At 40.9% G+C, this 21032-nt stretch overlaps 1 protein-coding gene across 1 annotated transcript in view; it reads right to left on the bottom strand.

The window, feature by feature from the left end:
* Positions 1–20827, bottom strand: part of NIPA1 (NIPA magnesium transporter 1) — a 96081-nt gene extending 75254 nt beyond the window's left edge. Inside the window, exon 1 of the mRNA XM_023255034.2 lies at positions 20621–20827. Coding sequence (XP_023110802.1) covers positions 20621–20783 — 163 coding nt within the window. The 5' untranslated portion in view covers positions 20784–20827. The remainder of the gene's footprint in view (positions 1–20620) is intronic.
* Positions 20828–21032: the final 205 nt, after the last annotated feature.

The raw sequence follows: 21032 nt of genomic DNA, 5'->3' as shown, positions 1-21032 counted from the left end.
CCGCAGCAGTATCTGGAATATGGGTGACCCTCCTGGGGCAGAAACTGGTCCAAGGATGCCAGGAGCCAATGCAATGAGACCCATGGGTTCTCCTCTTTCACTGCTACATTACCCAACACCATTTACCACCATATAGCACATGCATTTGGAGGTTTAGGAAAAAAAGTGTTAACTAAAATGGGGAAAAACCTGGGATACAAGGTACCCAGGGATGGGGAAATAGGCTTTTGGTCTCCCTTTTGTCAAAGGATACAAATCAGCTCCAAGTGTCTCAGACTCTTCCACTTATATGCACCAGGAGGAGCTTGCATTTGCTGAAATCCAAAAGCTTTTTAGATAACCCTCACATTTTAGGGCAATATCAGGCAAAACTTTTCTGCTTCCATGGACATTTAATAAGTCAGACTTTCTGTCTGTATACCTGTCCCACACCCTTTACTAGAAACCAAAGTGAAGCTCCTGCAGGTGGTCCCCAAGGGCTTCAAATGAGTAGTATCCCTCAAACAAGTGCTCTGCCTAAGGGTGGATAGGCTGGCTTGCCCATCCACCTGTGCACAGCCTCCTCGCTGAGCTGGCTGCCTCAGGTTCCTTCCTCTTTTTATAGCTATGAGCTCCTGGATGCCTGCATTCCATAACAGCTCTCAGCCTCTGTCATAAGTAGAAATTTTTCTCTTATTCTAAAACCAGTTGGTTTCTTCAGTTTCATCTTCAAACATCACTGTACCTAAAGATTTTAAAGTCACTCACCTTACATCAGGAGGCACTCATTCAAGCTTATGCCCACACTCCGTTTCCCAGCTGCTTCCCAGGACACTTCAAGTCCTCTGGGATCAGCAAGAACAGAGAGCCACAGAATTGTAGAACACTGAGGATTTTTTGTTTGTTTGTCTACGCTCACATGTCCTCTCCTCCACTCCTACGTATGGGCTGCAGTGATCCTAATAGTTAAGTTGTAGGGGTATTTGTCTCACACTGGAACCCCTGGGTGCTGAGAGTTGAATGACTGTTTATAACAGCAGAACTATAAAACAAAGAAATGTTGTGCGAATACAAAAAAGACTTGTCAGGATGATAACATCAATTGGCAGTGATGCTGTCCAACCATGGACTTGTAGCTTTTGAAATCTTCCATTAAGTTATGTAAGTGCATCAGAAATATCCTTAAATATTACTTTCTAGCACAAAAATAGTCATCTAGTTTATTTACCTTTTGGATTATACCATGGAAAAATGGCTTCCTTTCATGCATGCTCCTAGAGCAACAATAGAAGTTGCTGCAAACAATAAAAATAGAGTGCATCACTATGTCCTTTACTAATTAATTAATGCTTCAACTTAAAAAAAATGTGCAAAATGATGCTACAGTTTTCAGAGTTCTTTAAAAAGGACTAATAAGAAATTTTATTTCCAAACACCAACGTAGCTAGATGGGGCTATTAATTAGAATCAATTTGAGCACTGGTATTCACCAACTTATAAATCGATTTAGCATTTGAAGTTCTTTTGTACATCAATTATTAAATATGTGGAACTTATTTTCCCATAGAAATAGTTTGGCAGTCTTGAAAAAGAGGAACAGGGGCGCCTGGGTGGCGCAGTCGGTTAAGCGTCCGACTTCAGCCAGGTCACGATCTCGCGGTCCGTGAGTTCGAGCCCCGCGTGGGGCTCTGGGCTGATGGCTCAGAGCCTGGAGCCTGTTTCCGATTCTGTGTCTCCCTCTCTCTCTGCCCCTCCCCTGTTCATGCTCTGTCTCTCTCTGTCCCAAAAATAAATGAAAAAGAGGAACAAAGTTGTAGGGCTTATACTATCTGATTGTAAATTTTACTATAAAACTACATAATCAAGACAGTGTGGCACTGGCATAAGGATAGACATATACAATGAAACACAACACAGTTCAGAAATAAACCATACATGTACAGTCAAATCATGGGCTGAAGTGGCAGTATAATTCAATAAGAAAGTCACTTTAATAAATGGTGCTGCATCAACTAGATATCAGTAGGGAAAATATTGAACCTTGATTCATGCCTCAGCTATACCCAAAAGTTAACTCAATAGCTTACAGACCTAAAGGTAAAAGCTAAATCTACAAACTACTAGAGGAAAACACAGGACAAAGGCATCATGACCTGAGGAGAAATGAAGATTTCTTAGGCAGAAATCAAATAAAAAAGCACCAATCATATAGAACAAAAGAAGTTACAGAGGTTGGAAGATGGTGGCAGAGTAGGAGGACCATAAGTTCCCCTTGTCCCATGAATACAACTAAATAACTATCACATCATTCTAAATACCCCCCATAAATTGACCTAAAGACTGGCAGAACAACTGCACAGCTAACAGTAGAGGAGAGGTCACATCAAAGAGGGTAATTAGTGCAGAGCTGTGGTTCGGGAGGGAAACAGGTTGTGGCCATTGTGATGGGAAGGGAGCTGTGGCTGCAGAGATGGATGAAAGACAGACTAGCACACAGGAGAATATGCAGGGAAAACAAATCCCTATAGCAATTGCCTTAGAAGGTGAGAGGGGTTGAATTTCATGAGTTCTGGCAATGAGCCAGACTTAAAGCCTGGACTTTTAAAGGTCAGTGGGCTAGGATGGGATAGAGACTGGAGGGTATCATGCTGCTCTTGGAACAGAGGCAGGCAACAACTCACAGACATACAATGTGGAAACAGCAATCTGAAGAGCGCCAGGGATACACAATGGGAAGGCTATTCATTCATTTCAGAGTGCATTCTAGAGAGACAGTGTTCACAGAAAACCCCTCCAAGAACAAAGGAACTGGACAGTGCCATTACCTTCCCCTATCTCTCAAAACCACAGGACCACCTGCAGGTGGCACTACTTAATTACACCAAACCCTACCCCATCCCACACACACTCGGGTGGAACTACTCCTCCAATTCATCCTTGCCTCCGTCCACACGCAGTAGGCCCCACCCCTAGAAGACCTGCTCACACTGCACTTCCCCAAGGGTTTTGCAGAGCCTGGATTCAGGTGGTGGTGGTGACAGGTCTCATTTCACAAAGGACCAGAGTATACCTAGTAAAAATATGTCACATTCAGGCTAGGAATCCAAAACTGCCCATAACAGACAAAGTGAGCCTTTGCAGACAACTGGCCTGAGGGATAAAGCAGCCCGGAGAAAACAGAAGAGCACATGCAGCACACAGTGGAGATATACCTGGAAGTCCCAGGCCCTGGGCACTGAAGGATACTATACTGCAGTGCACTACGTGACCTATTCTTCATAAGGCCAATACCCTTAAGAACAGGAGACACAGCTGATGTTCCTAACACAGAGAAAGAGGCACAGACTTAGACAAAATGAGAAGACAGAGAAATTTATTCTAAATGAAAGAGCAGGACAAGGTCATGGCCAGTGATCTAAGCAAAACAGATACAAGTAATATGCCTGATAGAGAATATAAAATAATGACCACAAGGATACTCATTGGACTTGAGAAAGGAATGGGAGACATGAGTGAGACCCTTAACACAGAAATAAGGAATAGTAGAGACAAAGGGTTCAATAAATAAAATGAGAAACAAGCTTGATGGAATGATCAGCACGCTGGAAGAAGCAGAGGAACAAATTAATGACCTAGAAGATAGAGTAATGGAAAGTCATTAAACTTAAGAAAAGAGAGATAAAGGAATTACGCATGATGAGAAAAGACTTAGGGAAATCAGTGACTCCATCAAATGTAACAACATTCATATTATCTGAATCCCAGAAGAAGAGAAAAGGGAGGAGGAAAATGTAATTGAAGAAAAAAATAGATGAAACCTTCCCTAATCTCGGGAGAAGAAACAGATATCCAGATCCAGGAGGCAGAGAGAAACCCCAACAAAATCAACAAAAGCAGAACCACACCAAGAAATACTGTAATTAAGTTGACAAAACATACTGAAAAATATAAAATTTTAAAGTGTAAAGTAAAAAAAAGATAATAACTTACATGGGAAAACACATAAGGCTAGCAGGGGATTTTCAGCAGAAACTTTGCAAAGCAGAAGAGAGCAGCATGATACATTCAAAGTACTGAATACGAAAAGTCTGCAGCCAAGAATATTCTATCCAGCCAGGCTATCATTCACAGTAAGGAGAGACGTAGAGTTTCCCAGACAAACAAAAACTAAAGGAGCTTGTGACCACTAAGCCAACTCTACAAGAAATATTAAAGAGGGCACTTTGGAAAGGAGAGCCCAAAATTGAATATAGAGGTAGGAAACACAAATGCATTAAAATGATTATTTCTATAAAAAATCAGTCAAGGAACTCACACACACAAAAAAATAACACATAGCTAAAATGTGAGGAGAGAAGAGTAAAGAATGGGTTCAAACTTAAATGACAATCAACTTAATATGGTATATGTCATATATATATATACATATATACATATATATACATATACATATATACATATATACATGTATATATATGTACATATATACATATATATATACACATATATATATATATATGCCTCTTCATATATATATATGCCTCTCTCTGCCTCTCCCTGCCTCTCCCTTGCTTATGCTGTCTCTGTCTCTCTCAAAAAATAAATAAATAAACTTAAAAAAAAAAGTGAAGGAATGGAGAATCATCTGTCATGCAAATGGATGTCAAAAGAAAGTGTGTGAAGCAATACCATTATCAGACAAAATAGACTTAAAAACAAAAAGTGTAACAAGAGACAAGAAAGGACACTATATAATAACAAAGAAGACAGCTGAGGAGAGAGTTAAGATGGTGGAGTAGGACGGGGATACTGGGCTTGCCTCGTCCCTCAAACACAGCTAGATTAACAACAAATCATTCTGAACACCTAGGAAATCGATCTGAGGGTGAAAAGAACAATATGCACAATTAGAGGGAGAGACTGTGGTAGGTACAAGGTGCAGAGACATAAATTAGGGGAGAGAAAAGCCGCCACAGAGGAAAGAGAGCCTTTTTGCAAAGAGATGAGAGAGAGAGAAAGAGAGAGGGGGAGAGATAGCAGTGTGTTGGGTTTGTGTAAGAAAAACACTTCCCCAAAACCACTGACTGGGGATTAGGAGGATGGATCACAAGTTTTTACAAGCAGCAGAGCTCAAATTCTGAGCTTTTAGAAGTCTACACCATTCAGCAGAGTCGAGCTGGTGAGTGCAGTGGAGTTCCTGGGAAGAAGGAGGGCAGAGGCCTTGGAGCAAAGAGCATGGTGTAGGGAATCCCTGGGCTGCACTGGGAGAGAACATTCCCCTTCCTGGAGTACATTTGGAACAGGGTATACTGCCTCTCCAAGGACAAAAGACTGATGGTCGCCATTGAGTAACTGTTCAACAGCAAGGGACAGAAGCTCACACAGAGAGTAGATAACCTGGTTGCTGCTTTTCACTGTTTCACAATAAACTCTAAGCACGAGTTCAGCCATACAACTGCTTTGCTGGGACAAAACAGCACCAGATGCACCATGGCAAGTCTCTCCTCTGTGGGAGGGAAGCAGTTCCACACCCTGCAAGGGTCCTTTAAGATTTGGATTTCTGAATCCTAGTCACAGGCCAGAGACAAAATACAGGAGAACTGTGGCCCTAGGCATGCCAACAGCCTTGTCACAGACAGGGTGAGAGCAGGAATCTGACAGAAGCCAGGAACACAAGAGGGAAATTCTTCAATCTGTGAGAGATTCCTATTAGTAGGTGCCAGGTCTCCACTCCGGAGACCAGAGAGCAGGGTGATGCCACTTTCTCACTACAAACCAGCATGGACAGACTTCAGTGAGCAACACAGCACCCACAGTGGAGGCTGGAGCCACTTACCCCAAACCCTTACCCTGCCACTCCACACCGCCCCCCCCCCATGCCCTGCAGATACATCTTTACTAGGGCAGGTGTGACTGTGACCCAGTGTAGTGGGCCTCTCCCCCAGGGGACCAACCATCACAGGCTACCTGCAGTCACAACTCTATTGATCACAGAGTGCTCCAAAATGTCAGCTTCAGATCAGGTGGAAATAGGACTAGGCTTTTTTTCCTCCCCGCTTTGGAATTAGGCTTATAGTTGTTTGTTTTTTCATTTCCTTTTCGCTTTTTTTGGCCCAGGCTTTTTGTTTTTTCTGTTTCTTTGAAATCAGGCTTATGGGGTTGTTTGCTTTTTTTCTTTTTCTTTTCTCTTTTTCTCATTCAGACTTATTATTATTCAGGTTTATTTTAACAAACAAACAAAGCACACCTAATTAAAGGTCCAAACACTCCCCACTGCAAGCAAGGAGAAACTCTCCAGAGGACTGACCTGTGGGAAAGAGCAGCCAAAACACAACAGCAAAGTGCACACAGCATACACCAGAAACACTTCTGAAGTACCTGGCCCTGGACAGTGCATGACCTCTTCTTAATATAGCATTACTCTCAGGAGCAGGAAACATAACAAGCTTTCATAATATGTAAAAGACAGAAACATAGCCAAAATGACAAGATGGAAGAATTCTCCCCAAAAGAAATACCAAGAAGAAGTCACAGCCAGGGATTTACTCAAAACTGATATAACCAAGATATCTGAACAAGAATTTAGAACAACAGTCATAAGAATACCAGCTGGGTAGTAGAAACCAGAGAAACCCTTCCTGCAGAGATCAAAGACTGAAAAACTAATTAGGCTGAAATTAAAAATGTTAACTGAGACGCAACTGGATACAGTCACAATAAGGATTGAAGAAGCAGAGGAGAGAATAAATGACATAGAAGATAAAAATTAAAGGGGTACCTGGGTGGCTCAGTCAGGTAAGCATCCAACTATTGATTTCAGCTCAGGTCATAATCTCGCAGTTTGTGCTTGAGCCCTGCATCAGGTTCAGTGCACAGTGTGGATGGAGCCTGCTTGGGATTTTCCATCTCCCTCTCTCTTCCCCTCTCTGCTCATGCTCTCTCTCTTTCTCTCTCAAAAGTAAATGAGTATTAAAAAATGAATGAATGAATGAATAAATAGAAAATTATGGAAAATAATGAAGCTGAAAAGAAAAAAGAAGAAAACTATCAGATCATGAAGGTAGATTTAGGGAACTCAATGACAAAATAAAGTGCAATAATATCAGTCTCTTAGGAGTTCCAAAAGAAGAAGAGCAGGAAAAAGGGACAGAAGGTTTATTTGAACAAATTATAGCTGAGAACTTCCCTAACCTGGGAAAGGAAACAGGCATTCAAGTCCAAGAGGTATTCAATGTGCTAAATGGGAAAAATATGCACCCAGGAATCCTTTATCCAGCAAGGCTGTCATTCAGAATAGGAGAGATAAAGAGTTGCCAAGATAAACAAAAAAGGAGTTCAGGAATACTAAACTAGCTCTGCAAGAAATATTAAAGGAGACCCTTCCAATGGGAAAGAGAAACCAAAAACAACAAACACTAGAAAAAAACAGAGACAATCTACAGGAACATTGACTTTACAGGTAATACAATAGCACTATATTCATATTTATCAATAATTATTCTAAATGTAAATGGACTAAATGCTCCAATAAAAAGAAAATGGGCATCAGAATGGATTTTAAAAAAAGCTCCATCAATGTGCTTCTTACAAGAGACATATTTTAGACCCAAAGAAACCTCCAGATTGAAAGTGAGGGGATGGAGAATGATTAATCATGCTAACAGACATTAAAATAAAACTGGAACAGCCATACTTATATCAGACAAACTAGATTTTAAAACAAAGAATGTAATGAGAGATGAAGGGTACTGCAAAATAAAAGGGTCTATCAAAAAAGATTTAACAATAAGTATTTATGCCCTCAACTTAGATAATCCAAATATATAAATCAATTAATCACAACCATAAAAAAACTCATTGATAATATAATAATAGTAGGGGGCTTTAACACCACACCTACAGCAATGGACAGACCATCTAAGCAAAAGATCAACAAGGAAACAATGGCTTTAAATGACATACTAAAGCAGATGGACTTAACAGATACATACAGAGCATTTCATCCTAAAGCAGCAGAATACACATTCTTTTTGAACAGATACACCACAGATATACCAGCAATTATAAGAGAATGTTACAAAAAACTATATGCCAACATATTGGACAACCTGGAAGAAATGGATAAACTGTGAGAAACATTATTAAACTACCAACTAAAACAGGAACAGAAAATTTGAGCAGACTGATAAGAAACTGAATCAGTAATCGAAAAACTCTCAACAAACAAAAGTCCTAGACCAGAAAGCTTCACAGGCAAATTCTACCAAACATTGAAAGAAAAGTTAATACCAATTCTTCTCAAACTATTCCAAGAAAAAAAAAAAAAAAAAAAAAGGAAGGGAAACTTCCAAACTCATTCTATGAGTCCAGCATTACCCTAATACCAAATAAAGACACCACTGAAAAAGAGACCAACATCCTGGATGTTCACATGATGCAAAAATCCCCAACAAAATTCTAGCAAACCAAATCCAACAACACATTAAAAGAATCCTTCAAAAAAAAAAAAAAAAAAAAGAAAAGAAAAGAAAAAAAGAATCCTTCAACACAATCAAGTGGGATTTATTCCTGGGCTGCAAAGGTGGTTCAATACTTGCAAATCAATCAATGTGATACATCACATTAATAAAAGAAAGGATAAGAACCATATGATCCTTTCAGAAGATGAAGAAAAGCATTTGACAAAGCATAACATCCATTCATGAGAAAAACTGTCAACAAAGTAGGTTTAGAGGGAACACATCTCAACATAATAAAGGCCATCTATGAAAAACCAACAGCTAATATCATCCTTAATGGGGAAAAATTGAGAGTTTTCCCTCTACGGTCAGAATAAGAGGGGATGTCCACTCTCACCACTATTATTTAACATAGTATTGGAAGTCCTAGCCATAGCAATAAGAGAAGGAAATAAAGAGATCCAAATTATCAAGGAAGAAGTGAAACTTGCACTATTTGAAGATGACATGATACTCTATATAGAAAACCTGAAAGACTCCACCAAAAAATTGTTAGTAATGACACACAAATTCAGTAAAGTTGTGGGATACAAAATCAACATACAGAAATCTGTTGCATTTCTATACAGCAATAATGAAGTAGCAGAAAGAGAAATTAAGGAACAATCTCATTTACAACTGCACCAAAAACAGAAGATACCTAGGCATAAACCTAATGAAAGAGGTTACAGACTTGTATTCTGAAAACTATAAAATACTGATGAAAGAAATGAAAGACGACACAAAGAAATGGAAAGACATTCCATGCTCATGGATTAGAAGAAATATTGTTAAAATGTCTATACTACCCAAAGCAATCTACACATTTCATGCAATCCCTATCAAAATATCACTAGCATTTTTCACAGAGCTGGAAGAAACAATCCTAAAATTTGTATGGAACCACAAAAGACCCCAAACAGCCAAAGCAATCTTGAAAAGGAAAAGCAAATTGAGAGGTATCACAATTCCAGATTTCAAGTTACATTACAAAGCTGTAATATAATCAAAACAGTATGGTACTGGCAGTAAGACAGACATATAGATCAAGAGAATATTAGAGAAAACCCAGAAATGAACCCACAAATGTATGGTCGATTAGTCGTACTGGAAGTAAGATAGGCACATAGGTCAAGAGAACAGAATAGAAAACCCAGAAATAAACCTACAAATATATGGTCACTTAATCTTAAAAAAATTTTTTTAACATTTATTCATTTTTGAGAGACAGAGAGAGACAGAGTGCAAACAGGGGTGGGGCAGAGAGAGAGGTAGACACAGAATCCCAAGCAGGCTCCAGGCTCTGAGATGTCAGCACAGAGCCCAACACGGGGCTCGAACTCACAAACTGTGAGATCATGACCTGAGCCAAAGTCAGAGGCTTACCTGAGCCACCTAGGTGCCCCTATGGTCAATTAATCTTAAAGCATGAAGGAATATCTAATGAAAAGACAGTCTTATCAACAAATGATGATGGGAAAACTGGACACTTCATGCAAAAGAATGAAACTAGACCATTTTCTTACACCATACACAAAAACAAATTCAAAATGTATTAAAGATCTAAATGTGAGACCTGAAACCATAAAAATCCTAGTAGAGAACATAAAAATCTGAGAAGAGAACCTTGGATTGAAGTATCCTCTTTGACATGGGCCATTGTAACTTCTTTCTAGACATGTCTTCTGTGGAAAGGGAAGCAAAAGCAAAAATAAACTATTGGGACTACATCAAAATAAGGTTTCCACACAGCAAATGAACCAATCAACAAAACTAAAAGGCAATCTATGGAATGAGAAAAGATATTTGCAAATGACATATCTGATAAAGGGTTATCCAAAATATATAAAGAACTTATAAAACTCTGGGCACCTGGCTGGCTCAGTCAGACCATGCGACTCTCGATTTTGGGGTTTTGGGTTTGAGCCCCATATTGGGTGTAGAGATTACTTACAAATAAAATCTTTTTTCTTTTTCTTTTTCTTTTTTCTTTTTTTTTTTTAACGTTTATTCATTTTTGAGACAGAGAGAGACAGAGCATGAATGGGGGAAGGTCAGAGAGACAGGGAGACACAGAATCTGAAACAGGCTCCAGGCTCTGAGCTGTCAGCACAGAGCCTGACGCGGGGCTTGAACTCATGGACCACGAGATCATGACCTGAGGCGAAGTCGGCCGCTTAACCGACTGCGCCACCCAGGCGCCCCAGAAATAAAATCCTTTTTAAAAAAGTACTTATAGGGGCGCCTGGGTGGCGCAGTCGGTTAAGCGTCCGACTTCAGCCAGGTCACGATCTCACGGTCTGGGAGTTCGAGCCCCGCGTCAGGCTCTGGGCTGATGGCTCAGAGCCTGGAGCCTGTTTCCGATTCTGTGTCTCCCTCTCTCTCTGCCCCTCCCCCGTTCATGCTCTGTCTCTCTCTGTCCCAAAAATAAATAAATGTTGAAAAAAAAAGTACTTATAAAACTCAACACCCAGAAAGCAAACAATCCAATTTAAAAATTGGCAGAAGACATGAACAGACATTTCTCCAAAGACATACAGATTGCCAACAGACACATGAAAAGATGTTAATCATCATTTACCTACCATCAGGGAAATGCAAGTCAAATCCATAATAAGATATTACCTTACACCCATCGGATGGCTAAAATCAACAACACAAGAAACAACAGGGTTTGGTGAGGATGTGGAGAAAAAGGAACACTTGTGCACTATTGGTGACAATGCAAACAAGTGCAGCTATTGTAGAAAACAGTATGAAGGTTCCTCAAAAAGTCAGAACTGCTCTATGATCCAGCAATCACACTACCAGGTATTTACCCAAAGAATACAAAAACACTAATTCAAAGGGGTATATGCACCCCTATGTTTATAGCAGCACTATTTACAATAGCCAATATATGGAAGAAGCCCATGTGTCAATCAATAGATGAATGGATAAAGAAGATGTCATATATATATATATATATATATATATATATATATACACACACATATACAATGGAGTCTTATTCAGCCATCAAAAGGAATGAAATCTTGCCATTTGCAACAACATGAATGGAGCAAAAGAGTATAATGCTAAGTGAAATAAGCCAGTCAGAGAAAGACAAATACCATATGATTTCACTCAGATGTGGAATTAAAGAAACAAAACAAACAAGCAAAGTGGAAAAAAAAGAGAAAGACAAAACAAGAAACAGACTCCTCTTAAAAAAAAATTTTGATGTTTGTTTTTAAGAGAGGCAGAGCACGAGCAGGGTAGGGGCAGAGAAAGAGGGAGACACAGAATCCAAAGCAGGCTCCAGGCTCTGAGCTGTCAGCACAGAGACCGACCCAGGGCTTGAACTCACGAACCATGAGATCAAGTCGGACGCATAACCAACTGAGCTATCCAGGTGCCCCAAGAAACAGACTCTTAATTATAGAGACCATACTGATGCTTATTGGAGAGGAGGCAGGTGGGGGATGGGTGAATAGTTGATGGGGATTGAAGAATCCACTTGTGATGAGTACCAAGTGATGTATGAAATTGTTGAATTACTGTATTGTACACCTGAAACTAATATAACAGTGTAGGTTCAGTTACTGAAATTAAAATTAAAACAGAACACACACACACACAAAATTAAACTTCATCAAAACTAAAATTTTCTGTCCTTCCAAAGGCACCCTTAAGAAAATGAAAAGGCAAGCCACAGAGAAAGATTTGCAATTCCTTTATCTGACAAAGGACTTGTATCCAGAATATACGTACAAACTAACAATCAATAACAAAAAGACACAATCCAATAAAACATAGGCAAAGCTCTTTAAAAGACACCTCATTAAAAAACATATACAAATGGACAATAAACTCATTAAATGAAACTACCATAAGGTATCAAGAAAAAGAGAATGAAAATCACAGGATACCACTGTACACTTACCAGAAAGGTTAAAATTTAAATATATGACAACACTAAATGTTGAAGAGGATATGGAACACCTAAAACCCTCATATATTGCTGAGAATGTAAAATGGTACAATTAGAGTGGGAAAAATGTTTAGTAATGTCTTAAATTTACTTATATACCTAGTATATGATCCAGCACTATTATTCCAAGGTATTTACACGAAAGAAATGAAAACATTATGTTTTAAAAAGAATTATATGAGACTTGTCATTGCACCTTTATTCAAACTGCAAAACTTTGGAAACAACCAAAATGTTCATCAACAAGAGAATGAATGAGCAAATTATGGTATATTCAAACAATGGAACACTATTCAGCAATATAATAAATGTACTATTGATAATAGCATAATGAATCTTCAACCATGCTGAGCCAAAAAAAAAAAAAGTAGACGTAAGAAAGCACATACTATATAATTCCACTTACATGAAGTTCAAAAATAGGCAAAACTAATTCATTCTATGCAGATAGGTATCAGAAGATTGGGTACTCTGCTGTGGTGTGGGGAGCACAGAATATAAAAAAGACATGAGGGAACATTCTAGGGCTACAGCAATAATCTATTTCTTTACTAGGGTGTTAGATACACACGTATATTTATTTGTCAAATAACCCTAACCCTAACCTAACCCTAACCCTAAACTCATCAAACTGTACCTTTAAGATTTGTGCAGCTTATTCTATGTAATTATACTCTAATGTTTTTAAAAAAGAAACAGCGTATAAGCAATGCATAAACTTCTAGGTTAGCCCACACAATGGTGACCATAATGCAATAACTGCTATGGTAGTTTCTCAGTTTCTTCAGGAAATGACATTGTGTTTCAAGAGGAAAATGAATCTGGTATATATTAACACATTCTCCTTCCTCATCATACTCCCCCAGAAAGCTCAATGCAATACTTGTATTCTATTTTCTTACTGTGTCCATCTATCAAGTATTTACTAGAATGATCATGTACACAATCCTTAGTGAATACGAAGACTTAAAAAGTCTCCCAAGGGATGGTTTCTGCCCTGAAAGAGCATCCACTTCCTCCTTGCTGTAACTGCAGAGCTTTCTCTCCCATTTTTTTCCTCACAGAGATGGAGACTGCCCCCAACCCACCCTGAGGGCAGAGAAGCCAAGGTGACTGATTCTTGCTTTCATGACAGGTAGATGTCAGATATTTATAGCTGTACTAGTGTGCTCTGTTTATGTGAACAGAACAATCTATGATAATGAGCTCTCAGTCATGACTAGTAGAATGCAACTATAGCAGAGAGAAGCCAAAATTGTGGAAAACAAATTTTGGGAATATATGTTTATATTTCCTCTACATTTAAATATGAGCATGGAAATAGATATGATATTCCTGGAAATCTTTTTGGCTATATATATATATATATATATGTATGTATAATACATACTTGTGTATGTATACAGTTTATAAAAACATCACTTTTAGGGGCACCTGGGTGGCTCAGTCAGTTAAGTGACCAACTCTTGATTTTGGCTCAGGTCATGATCTCATACATCACCCAGTGCTCATCACAACAAGTGTACTCCTTAATCCCCATTACCTATTTAATGTGAAAAGTGATCTTTTCTAGTCCATCATGGTTAAAAAAGGTTTTTTTTTTAAATGTTTACTTATTTATTTTGAGACCTCACACATACGTGCAAGCAGGGCAGGGGCAGAGGGAAAGGGAGAGAGAGAATCCCAAGCAGGGTTTGTGCTGTCAGCATGGAGCCAGATATGAGGCTCAATCTCATGAACTGTGAGATCATGGCCTGAGGCAAAATCAAGAGTAAGATGCTCAAATGACTGAGCCATCCAGGCACCCTCCCCCCAATTTTTTTTTAAGTTTATTTATTTTGAGAGAGAGAGAGAGCATGCACAAGAGCAAGCAGGGGAGGAGCAGAAAGAGAGAGAGAGAAAAAGAATCCCAAGCAGGTTCTGCACAGTTAGCATGGAGCCCCATGCAGGGCTTGAACTCATGAACCGTGAAATCATGACCTGAGCTGAAATCAAGAGTCAGATGCTTAACTGACTGAGCCACTCACGCACCCCCAAAATTTTTTAAATGACTGTTTACTCATTACGGACTTAATTAGACTGAAAATATAAATAACATTTTATACTATACAAATATTTTTGAGGAAAAAATATATTCTGTTCAACAGCAATCCAATAAGACCAAGGGTTATTTCACTTACATTGTATGAAAATGAGAATAAATTTTTATTTGCCTTAAAGTCTTTGAGTATTATTCACAGTTATAATAACACAGTATCAGATTACAAAGTAAATTTCACACTTAAGCCTTATCTGTAGGTAAATCTATCTTCCCTCTTACCTTCCCTACAGGGACCAGGGCAAAATAGATGATCTTCATAATGAGCATGAGCTGGGTTAAAATCCTGATACCAGCAGTTCCACATCAGGTGCATGCCTCAGGGGATCTATGCCCTTATACATTCCCCTCCCACACTGAACCTGGGTTGGCCCTGAGTAAGCCAATAAAATGTGGCAGAAGTGGCACTGCAAAACTTCTGAGATCAGGCCACAAATATCCACACAGCTCCCACCATCATCCTTGGAAGATCTGGTCTAAGGGAAGCTACCCACCATGTAAGGGATCTGACTTCCCCATGAGACCATGGAGTAAGGAAGCCCAAGGTAGCCACATGTGAAGAGACTATATGGAGAGATGGAGAAAGGGAGGGAAGGAGGAAAGCAGAAAAGGAGGGAGGAAAAGACAGAAAGAAGAGAGGGGGCTCAGCAAGCTGATAGATACAAGAGTCTGGGACACCATGGGTTTTCTATTAGTAGCCTCCTTTATCTTCTCTTCTTATGGAAACAGTATCAGTTAAACCAGGTACAGGCTTCAGAGCTATTCTCACCATGTTCCTTATCAACAATAATCTCTCTTCAGGACTAGACAGAGATCAGATAGGTGTAGATGTTCAGATGTAGCAGTAACTCTGGCTTCATTTACTTAGTAGAGGCCACAAGTAAATGACGTCAGCTTTAAGTACCTTGAAGAAAGCTCTGAAGTCTTTTCATAAAATATAAGGTCCAGTTTTACCTTCTTCACTCAAGTTATACATGGCCAGTTAGCATTACTGAGTATCCATCACATGCCTCCCAAGTGGACAGGAGCTGTGCCCTGCCTTGATAAGCCGAGATCCAGGGGAACAGACAAGTAAACAGGCCATCATCCCATGGGTTTCAGAGGCAGAAGGGGGTTGAGGACCAGCGCCAAGGAAATGCATGGGGGAGGAAACTGACCCCATCTGTCAGGGTCTGGAGGGTTCACAGAAGCAGCAGAAACTAATCGCAGACCACTGCAGGGATGAAGACAATGTGTGTCTGTCTTCTCTGTGGATGTGGAGGCACCTAAGTGTGCCTGGAGATGGCAGGAGAAGCAACGAGAAAGAACACATACATCCCACAGCCAGGGAATGCACGTGCTTCAGAAACAATGTACAGAAGGCTTGGGACAGCAGGCAGAATGCCTGAATCCCAGGTTCCATGCTCACAACACAACTCACTCACCTTTCCAGTGTCTTAACAGTATGACTACAGTTTTAGACTATACTCCTCAGGAAAGAGACTATGAAACCTGGAAAGGATTTTTATTATGGTAAAATAAACATAAAATTTATCATTTTAAACACTTTTAAGTGTACAATTCTATGACATTAAGTACATTCACATTGTTGTACAACTATTACCACCATTGATCTCCAGAACCTTTTCATCTTCTCAAACAGAAACACTGTACTCGTTAAACACTAACTCTCCATTCCCTGCTTCTTGCAGTCCCTGCAACCACCATCCTACTTTCCGTGTCTGTGAATTTGACGAAGTACCGCATATGAGTGAAATTATACAGTGTTCATCTTTTTTTAACAGGCTTATTTCACTTAGAATACTGTTCTCAAGGTTCATCCATGTTGTAGCATGTGTTAGAATTACCATCATAAGAGGCTAAAAAGGCTAAATAACATTCCATTAAATGTATATACCACAATTTGCTTATCTGTTCATCTGTCAATGGATATTTGGATTGCTCCCACCTTTTGTTTATGCTATGTCCTTTTGTTCTTGCTATAAACATGAGTGTACAAATATTTGTTTGAGACCCTTCTTTCACTTCTTTTGGGTAAATACCCAGAAGTGGAATTGATGGGTCATATGGTTAAGTCTGTGTTTAATTTTTTGAAGACTCGCCATACTGTTTTTCAAAGCAGGTGCATCATTTTACATTCCCATCAAAAATGCACAAGAGTTCCAATTTCTCCACACCTTCACCAATACCTGTTATTTTATGTCTTGTTTTTTGTTTCTTTTATTTTTATAATAGCCATCCTAATGTGTGTAAGGTGGTATCTCGTGGTTTTGAAGAAAGGGATTTTAAAAAGATCTGCTGGTTCATCCTGGTCTAGGGCGTTCTATATAAAGTAACTTACTATGCAATTTTCCAAAGCTTCCAGCAAATTCAACCACATGACTTTCCTGAGACTGTTCCACAAAGCCTGTCCCAGGGCAGGATACCACCCCCAGGCTATCAACCTCCCTAGCCATCATTGCCTACGTGTGCCAGAATTCTGAAGTTGTAACTGGCTTTCCACAAATGCTTTCACACCCCACAATTACCTTGTTTTTCTCACTTAAATCTTTCTTTAACCGGACTCTGACACTAGACATACTATAAATGATCTGTGGCCCCTTGTGCCCCCTGCCCTCTTCTCATACAGAGTCCTTCAGAGGTGCCCCAGGAGTCAGGTAGTCCACCATGAGCTTGTGTTATGGAAAGTGCTCCTGGACTATCCGGGTACTCTGTTTATTGGGAAGGTCCCTTCAAGAGTGAGTGAAAGCCTGTAACAGAGGAAACTTGGCCCCAAAACCCCCAGTAGAAGGGCTGTGACCAAAACTTGCCTCTCCTGAAGCTAAAACTCAATGCTCTCATGTGGCACTTTGTTTAAAGTTGAAACTGCCCATTTCTTCACTGGATTGTTTTCTGGGTGTTGAGTTTGGTAAGTTCTTTATAGATTTTGGATAGACACTTCCAAAGACGACAACAGATGGCCAACAGGCACATGAAAAGATGCTCAACATCGCTCATCATCAGGGAAATACAAATCAAAACTACACTGAGATACCACCTCACATCAGTCTGAGTGCCTAAAATTAACAACTCAGGAAGCAACATACGTTGGCAAGGATGTGGAGAAATGGGAACCCTCTTGCACTGTTGGTGGGAATGCAAATTGGTGCAGCCATTCTGGAAAACAGTGTGGAGGTTCCTCAAAAAATTAAAAATAGAATTACCCTACCACCCAGCAATAGCACTACTAGGAATTTATCCAAAGGATACAGGAGTGCTGATCCATAGGGGGATATGTACCCCAATGTTTATAGCAGCGCTATCAACGATAGCCAAATTATGGGGAAAAACCCGAATGTCCATCAACAGATGAATGGATAAAGAAATTGTGGTTTATATATACAATGAAATACTACTTGGCAATGAGAAAGAATGAAATCTTGCCATTTGCAACAATGTGGATGGACTGGAGGGTATTATGCTAAGTAAAATAAGTCAGTCAGAGAAAGACAGATATCATATGTTTTCACTCACATGGAATTTGAGAAACTTGACAGAAGACCATGGGGGAAGGAAAGGGGAAAAGTTGTTTCAAACAGAGAGGGAGGCAAACCATAAGAGACTCTTAAATAGAGAGAACAGAGGGTTGATGGAGGGGCGGGGGAGAGGGGAAAATGGGTGATGGGCATTGAGAAGGGCACTTGTTGGGATGAACACTGGGTGTTATATGTAAGCAATGAATCATGGGAATCCACTCCCGAAGCCAAGAGCACAGTGTATACACTGTATGTTAGCTAATTTGACAATAAATTATATTAAAAATAATAATAAAGTTGAAACTTTCACTGAGACAGTTTTTTACAGTGTAAGAAACTGACTGGTCTCCCTTAATGCAAGACCTTGACTTCCTAGTTCTTAGCTACCTCCTCTTTCCTCCTATCTCTCCCATATCAGTCATTTCATAATGGTCAACTCTACTGCTTGTTAGCAGAGGTGGGAAAAGATTTTAAGGAGAGTAGATTCTGAAACTGCATATCCTCATAATAAAAGTTTCAAGAATATCTGTTGAACAAATCAAAACTACATTGATCAAAACAAGACTATATATCTGTCTTCCATCACGGTGAGCAACCCAGCTAACCTGAATCTGCAGCAATGGGTTGTAAGTGGGAAAGTATGAAATTAGCAAACAGCACATTTTCACTTTATTAACTTAAAGGCATAGTACATAGTTATAAATAACAGCATCAATTATGGGTGGGTTTTTTTCTGGTTGTGTTTTTTTTATTTTCTTATTCACTAATATCCTCAAACACATAAGCTGAGATAAAAAAACACATTTTAGTTTTACTCAATAATTGTTTGTTTTTATTAACTAAAGTCCATATTCAGGTTTCCTTAGATTTTACCTAATATCATTATGTGTCCTTAGACGACTCCTGTCTGTGATAGTCTCTCAGACTTTACAACCTTGGCAGAGGACTGGTCATATATTTTGCAGGATATTCCTCAATGTTTGTGAGATGTTTTTCTTATGGTGAGACTGGGGTTGTAGGTTTTTGGAAGGACACTACAGAGGAGGAGTGCCCTTCTCACATATCTTATCAATGGGCACATGTGTTATGTTTAAGTTACAGTAAACACTTCACACACCCCCTGAAACCTGTGAAATTGACAGGTGCTTCCAGAAAAATAGGCCAATGCCAGATGTGTCTTAGAGACATGTCTGCATCCCAAGGAAAGCATACTTGGTTTTATTTAGATTTTATGTAAAGTTCAGTGTTTTCACTTCTAAGTTGAATTCTTTAAACAAATATCCATGATTTTATATTTTCATTTGAGATTGCAGTCTTTCTGAAGGGATTTTTGACTCTCCATCCAGGAAACTCTGAGAAAGTTTCACCTGTGTTCTGGAATCAGCACTATTAAATAAGTTTACTTATTCTCAAACCCTTGACCTGGTGGTCTCATTTTCCTGAGAACTCTTAATACTATTCTTGTGAAAATAACAGCTAACAACCCACAAGATTCTCTGTCCTCCTGAGAGCAGCATTTCTTGTGTCTCACAGCATGCTACATCTTGCATTCAGTAAATCGTCCCAGGGTTCTCTTAACACAGACGCTGTCAACGAACTGTGCTACATCTCTCACTTTCCACATTACTAAGGAGTGGGGTCTGGTGGCTTATCCACCAGGGGAATACTCAGTTGACCCATTTTTTGCTTTTTCAGAAAAATCTGCCTTCAGTTTTCTCCACACTGAAGATCACTTGTAGCCAGATGGCTCAAGTCTAAACCAGAGTATCTCAATCAAGGACCCCAGGAACAGAAGCTACAAAGAAGCACAGACCTCTTGCTTGACCCTGCGAGTGAGAGCCTTCTTGGCCCACCTGTTCCCCGCTCCACCCCCCGCGGCCCTGCCTCGTGCACAGTTCTTTCTTCTGCACTGGCGTGGTCACTGCAGGGGGTTAGGGGAGGCAAATTAGAGGGTCTTGCTCTCCCCTAGGCCGAGGCCACAGTCTAGGCGAGAGGTTGCTCCTTCTGGGCAAGCACTGCACTCCGACCATTTTGGGATACTATAAACCGGAAGGTTTCCCTAGCAGCGAATGGGTGCGGGTGACAGGGTCGCCTAGGCTCCAACCCGAGGGCAGGTTGGTAGGCTGCGAGGCTGCAGAGGGAGTGGGAGGGTCTGGGAAGGAAGAAAGAAGTCAGCTGGTGAAACCCTGTAAAATTGAACAAAGCCTCTCTAGACGCTAGGAAAAGAGAAAAAGGGTGGGGGAGACACAACTACCACGGCTCAGGGTGCATCGGTTGATTCTCGGACAGCTTCGGGAACTGCGAGAGGACAAGACGCGGCAGCGGCTGTTACGCTTCTAGGGCGCAGGGCCGCGGCAGTGCCTGCGCTTCAGGTGGGCGAGGAGACTCCCGCCCGAGCAGCTTGCCCTCCGAGGTGCTCCGCCTTGGCCCTAGGCCGGGTCTAAGCAGCGACCCAAACACCCCCAACTTGCGGCCGCTCCCCTGCTCATCTCCCGGCGGCTGCTCCCTCCATCCTCACCCCCTTAACCCAAAGCGCAGCCCCTGCGGCCCGCCCTACCTCGTCGCTTGGCGCGCACGATGCCCTTTTTTTGCAGCACGAACGTGGACCCATTCACCAGGCTCGACACGACGGCCACGCCCAGGCCAAGCGACACCGCGGCGGGGCTCGGGCTGCGCGCCCCCTCCCCGGCCGCCGCCGCTGCCGCCGCTGCAGTCCCCATTCCGCCCGCGCCCGCCCTCCGCGCCTGCGCCTGCGCGCCGCGCGCGCTGGGGCTGGAGGGGGTGGACCCGGGGATCCGCTGGGCCTGGACGGAGTGGAGGGTTGGGTTCGGACCGGGTGTGGGTGTGGGGAGAATTCCGAGTTCCGCGGAGGCGGGAAAGGGGAGGAGTAGAACTTGGTCTCCGTGAAGAGGTTGCAGTGGGGGACCCTGGGGCTCGTCCAGTGGGGGTGGAGCCCTGGTTCCGCGGAG

Source organism: Felis catus, chromosome B3 (assembly GCF_018350175.1).
Source record: "Felis catus isolate Fca126 chromosome B3, F.catus_Fca126_mat1.0, whole genome shotgun sequence".
Lineage (NCBI taxonomy): Eukaryota > Metazoa > Chordata > Mammalia > Carnivora > Felidae > Felis > Felis catus.
This window is presented reverse-complemented; position numbering and strand designations above follow the sequence as displayed.